At 38.9% G+C, this 5,915-nt stretch overlaps 1 protein-coding gene across 1 annotated transcript in view; it reads right to left on the bottom strand.

The window, feature by feature from the left end:
* Positions 1 to 643: 643 nt before the first annotated feature.
* The window catches only part of LOC104541641 (potassium voltage-gated channel subfamily KQT member 1-like), a 122,516-nt gene continuing 117,244 nt past the window's right edge, over positions 644 to 5,915 (bottom strand). The window contains exon 7 of the mRNA XM_010185786.1: positions 644 to 844. Within this exon, the coding sequence (XP_010184088.1) occupies positions 644 to 844 (201 nt within the window). The remainder of the gene's footprint in view (positions 845 to 5,915) is intronic.

Here is a 5,915-nt window from a genome sequence, read left to right as displayed (position 1 = left end):
CACTATAAATAGTATTGTTCCAGATTAAGGATTAGTTCCTCCCTGAAGAAAAACAGATTTAAAAAACCTGGTCATTATCTGATAACTGTTTATGTAGCAATGTTAAAATAAAACAGAAAAAGAAAATCATTCACTGTGTGGTTTGTTGTTCCTTAGAATGTTAGTGTATGTTTATACAATAAAAACAGCATAAGTTATTCTAGTTTGTTTTAAAAACCTTAGTAGCAGAAACACATTGCTATCCTCAGATTCATAAACAGAATGCACTTTTTCCATCTAAGTTCAAGTATTATTAGAATATTATTATTACTATTATTATTATTATTAAAGGAGCTCTAAATCCTTGCCATTTTGCCTGTCTTTGCACTGTTTTGGACTTTCTGAGAAATAACAAGTTGTGATCATTTGTTCACGAACAAAATCAATGTGGAGCTTTAGTAAGTTTTGCCTGGTAGAAGGTAGCCTGGCAATCCTTTGGCTACTATGAGCGGCTTCAGAAGGGCCTATTTGAGATTAATGGTATAGATACAGTAGTTGCGAGTTTTCTTGGGTGGCTGATGAACTTAATTCCTTCCAGGTTCTCAACATTAAGTCCCATTTAAAGGGGAAAGGTGGGAAGAACTCAACCCAGACTTCTACCACATCAGGATATGTCATCTTCATCTCCTCTTGGTACTGTGAGTTGCTCGTAGGTTGGCAGGGTGTTATTAGGGAGGAAAAGAGCCGAATTGACGTTATTGCCTTTCTGAGCTGAGCGGTTATTCCCTTGATCCCCCTGCTGACGGGAAACCAGACGATGCAGCATATCTGTAATGAGGTTCAGCTTCTGGTCCATTTGTGTAACCTATGAAGGCAAAGGAGGGTTTGTTTAGTAGCAGCGTGTAAGAAAATTGCAACAAACCGTGTTATACAAATGCAATATTAAAATGTCAGTTTTCTTAATTAGGATCACAACCACCTCTGCGAAGACACCACACAGTCACAGTCTGCCAAAAAGAGCATTAGAAATAGGTCAGAGTTAGATGAAGATGAGCCTGTTAATAGTCATCTCTGGTATGCGCTTTGACACTCATACCTGGATGAATGCGTGACAAACGGGCTTTTAAAGAGATGTGCTAGGATAGAGAACTAAGTCTCAGAACTGAGTTTCTGTGGGGTTTTTGTTTTTATTATGTCCATATTTTCTGAAAACACGATAAACTTCTAACATGCTTATATGTCTTAATAACACCGGTATGTTCTAGTAAATATCTGCTCTACTTGAAGTGATTTAATCAACTCTAACATAGGACTGAGTGATGCTCTTTTACATTTGGGCCCAGTTACCAGCTCAGGCCACAAAATGCCCCACAGATATTTTTGCTGATGCAAGTGTACAGCAGCTGGGGTCTGTGGCAAAGGCTGGGAGTGGGGCATGATTCAAGTTTTATGCTTTCCCCCTTCCTAGTGACACAGTGTTTGTTAGGATTGCCATTTGAATTACATGAATCACAGCAAGCCAGAAACTCTGTTAAGAGGGGTGAAAGCTAACTTTTCAACGGGGTGGGGGGCTGCAGAGGAAGGTTCAGCCTGAATCCATAATGCTGATTTTCTTCTGCCTTTAAACAGATGCTCCTTAAATTTTTTAATTCTTCTTTTTTGCTTTTGCTGCTTTTTCTTCTAATCTTTAGGAGAAATATAATGAAAACTCTACTTAATAGAGACTAGGTTATGGATTTGCCCAAAATTTAGACTCTATTCAGTGTACACTTTTGGTACTTAGAGGAAAATCAAGAACAAAGTTTTTCTAGGAGCAGTCTCTGTTTGTCGTTTGGTGGGTTTTTTGTTGGTGGTGTTGTTGGGTTTTTGTTTGTTTTTTCCTCCCCTTCATTTTCCAGTCAAGAAATAATCTGTGCCACCTCTTTTATCTGGCATGGGAAGCCTCCTTTCTGTGCTGCCTCCAATGTACTGAGCCAAACACCGTGATGGGCACTTCCAGCTTCAAAGTCATGCCCACTCTGTGCCCCTTGGCATGGCGAGCATTGAAACTGGGCAGTACGAGTTTTTTGTATGGCCTCCTACTCCCTTTCACAAGCCTAAAAAGAAAGCCATGATTTTGCCATTGTAGTCTCTGAGCCATCGATCCACAGGGATCCTAAAACACTAAGTAACTTCTAGGCAAAAAGAAGTAATATGGTTTAAAAAGGGAAAAGAAAGTAAGCAGAAAAAAACCATGATAGGAATAAATTGCTGCCTAAAGTATCTGCTAGAAAGTAGTGAAAGGCACATAAACCTGCCAGAGAGAGCATGAGTGGGAGCAATTTATATGTGCCTGGCTATCATCCAAGTATCACACAGGATAGTAAAAGACAGTAAGGCTGAGCAGAACATCAACAAACCTGGAGGATTTCAGCAGAGACTAAAATGTTTTTCCACCATAGAGAAAATGCTGGGTTTTTTTCAAACACTTTGTACAACTGGTGGGGAAGCAGATACAGTGATTTAAAAATATGAGGTGCCAGAGATTTATACTTTGCAGCTGGTTTTGAAAACTTTAGGCAAAGCACCCTAGATAGTACATGAAACACTTGTAATTCTGGATGGAAATGGCTGTTGAAAGATGAGATTCTTCAAATGAAGAAGCTGAAGAACACATAAGTTCAAGGTTTCTAGAAGAAAATACAGATGGAAAATCAAGCAGATCATTAGGTTTTCATTTCATCACATCCTTTATAAAAGGCACACTTTGCCCAAATGGTGCCCATCACAGATGGCAAACTCAGAATGCTCCAAGTGTGGCAGTACAAATCAGTGCTAGAGGGGCCTGTAAAAACATCTCATTCCTCCATCCTCCACTTCTCAAGTATCACTTGCTGAGACAGCTGTGCTGGAAGGACTGTAGTAGAAGACTGCAGACAAACAGTTATCTTCAGAGTCTGAAGGACAAATTTTCCTCTAACAAGAAATGTCTTTTTGCTGATTACTCTAAACTTACTAGGGGATTTATAAATATATTTCTTAATCTGTGATTCCAGGCAGGCATTACCAGAGGTAACACAGACTTAAGATATATCTGGAAAATGTGCATTTATTAAACTCTTGCAGTGATGAACTATTGAACATGACAGTAGATTGGACTGAGATCTGGACAGTCCTTCAAGAGGTATGCATCTAGCTTTTGAAGTATTGGAGAGAAGTGAGAAATGTGAATATTCTTGGTGGGAAATAAATTCCCAGAGATAACAGTCTAATTTTTTCTAGAGAACAAGGTTTGGCTGCTGCAGCTGTGGAGTACAGGAGGCCCATAGAAGCAGACGCTAATTACTATTGAGCTGAGCCGTATAAAATAAAATGTAAAGACCTTCAACTTCCACATTTCTGCTTATTGGGGTAGGGCTCTAAAGCCACAAAGCTTTTGTGGAGGGAAGTCCAGATAGCTGGCTGTGTTTAATTGTTGTTTAATCAGCTTTGCTTTCCAATAAAGCAAGCCATTTCCCAGGGAGTTTTGTGCCCTTGAAGAGCTTGCTCCAAGAAATGTTGATGTTAGTGGTAGTTTTTGGCAGTCACAGACTTCCAGCGATTTCAGTGGGCTCTGAATCAATATCGGACTGATTTGTCAATCCCAGATAGTAACATATTCTTTGGATATTACAAGAGAAGGAGCAGTCGGGATTTCTGTACATTGCTCCACTCATGCTTCTTGAGGCTGGGTCAGAAAATATGACATTTGCAAATGAGGCAGCAGTGGGATGATGGGCCCCATCCTCGGTTCTGCTAGAGGGTGTCTGCTGAAAGTATGAGACATTATAAAGACACAGAATGCAACTTCTACCATTATCACAAGCCTCTGATGTACAAGAATAAGAGGCTTGCTCTTGAATGGCCTTGCTTATTAGCATGCCCAATCTGCCCATTGTCATCCAAACACACATCCTGACATATATCGTTCACTTGTTTCCTGCAGAGGCAATTATACCCACTAGAAAAATGTCATTGATTGCAATACCCTTTTTATTAAACTATCTTTATGCACTTAGCATGGAGAAGTGTATAAACTCCCCTGAATCATACTTTCAAACACATTTACTTGATTAGAAATTAGCTATGATGCCAGAATGAATGAAAGTAAAGCAAACAGAAAAACTGCTGATGTTGCTATAATTTTAACTGCTTTGGACAGCTCTGATCTCTCTGCTTAAAACAGCAAACAGTGTTAATTACATAGAAAAATAACTCAGACTGATTTGTTTCTTTTAGGAAAAACTAAGTAAGCTCTTTCTAGCTGATTTATGTTTCATTAGAAGCATGATGTTTGGATGATCAGATTCTTTATATGCAAATAATTTCCTTTGTGTTTTATAGCTGTTGGGGAGAGGAAGCAGTGTTTGAAACCCTTCAGAAATTACACACCACAGTTATTCCTAAGTCTTACTGAAATATTGTATGAAACCAAGATTTTTCCATCTTCTAATTTTTTTTAAGATCCAAGCATCATAAATCAAGCACAGATGAAGAGAAGCAGATTTAAGCAAGTTTTGAACCTAGCTCTTAGAAATTAATAAAAAAAACCCCATCCATGCAGTGCACTGAGAAAAACAAACAAAACAAACAAATAGTTCTTTACAACGGCTGAAAGTTTACAGCACAAATCTTGAATGGTGCATCATGAAGCTATGTTACACGGCAGGTTTTTGCTCACCCTAAAAAGTCACAGAGGCACATGACTACTTTGATGTCCCACACAAAAGACTGGTGGTGATGACGTAGTTATGAACCACAAGGTCCTCTTAGGTCATGTTTTCAGGAGCAGCAGTCCTTTAGAACTGGATATAAAGTGACAAGCAAACTTTTATAAACGTATCAAAGGCATTCCAGGAGGTGCTAGTGAACAGGACAGAGACTGTTCTTGTGATGAGTGAACAAGATAATAAGAAATTTATCTATTAGAATTCTCTAGATCTTCACATTATACTCATTTTAAATGGCCTGTAGTTTTAAACATTCATAACAAATTCATGGTGTGATTAAGAACATAAAAAGTATCAATGATTTTTTCCCCTTGCTTTTTAAAAAGAAAAAACAAAGAAGGTTGAGTGGATCCAGGGACATCTGAAAGAGAGCCTCCTTCTTGCATCCCTGTAATGGAGAACTAAAGAGCAGCACTGGGGAGAGCTACTCCCAGAACTAATTACAGAGATTTACTGGAAGGGGCAAGGACAGGTGGAATTATGGAGCTGAGTGGAATGGTATTTTCAGCCATGGGTATTCAGGATAGTAGGGAAGCAGAAAAACAAAATTAGGAGTGTGGCATAATTTAGGCCAGAAAGTCCACAAATTACTAATAAATTATGCCAAGTGCTGCTCCATGATCTGGAGGGGTCAAGGTTGATTAACGCTGTCAATTAAAGCTTTCTCATGTGCCCTTCATTCTAATTCTCAGATATTTCAAAAGTATTGTTAAGGGTAAAAATCATAGTCCCCTTGGAGAGAATGGTGGTTTATAACTACCTGTGTTCTAAACATGGTTGACTGATTAAACAAATAGTTTGTTCTTAATCAAGAGATTTTTCATCAGCACAATGCTCACTCACTGGGTTCAGGGGGACTGTGCTTGTTCTTAATACAGAAAGCCGAGCAAGAAGCTGCTGAAGGAGAAGAGGAAAACCAGAGTGCAAGCTACACTTGGCTAAACAAAAATGTGAGAAAAGAAACTTTCAGCTATTTTTCCAGCATTAGACTCCCAAGTCTGCTATCCTGACTTGTCTTGAGCAGCATTCATTCCTGAGGGCACAGCTTTTTAGCTCAAAGGTAGCCAAATCTTTAGGGCACTTCTTCAAAAAACCTGAAGACAACTGTGGAGATCTTGATGTATTTAGTACTCCTGGTGACCTCTTAATAAGGAGGATCTTAACGCTCTGCAGTTTGGCAAACTTCTA

Source organism: Mesitornis unicolor, unplaced genomic scaffold, assembly GCF_000695765.1.
Source record: "Mesitornis unicolor isolate BGI_N332 unplaced genomic scaffold, ASM69576v1 scaffold6930, whole genome shotgun sequence".
NCBI classification, from domain to species: Eukaryota; Metazoa; Chordata; class Aves; order Mesitornithiformes; family Mesitornithidae; genus Mesitornis; species Mesitornis unicolor.
The sequence above is the reverse complement of the archived record's forward strand: the minus strand, read 5'-3'. Positions and strand labels throughout refer to the sequence as shown.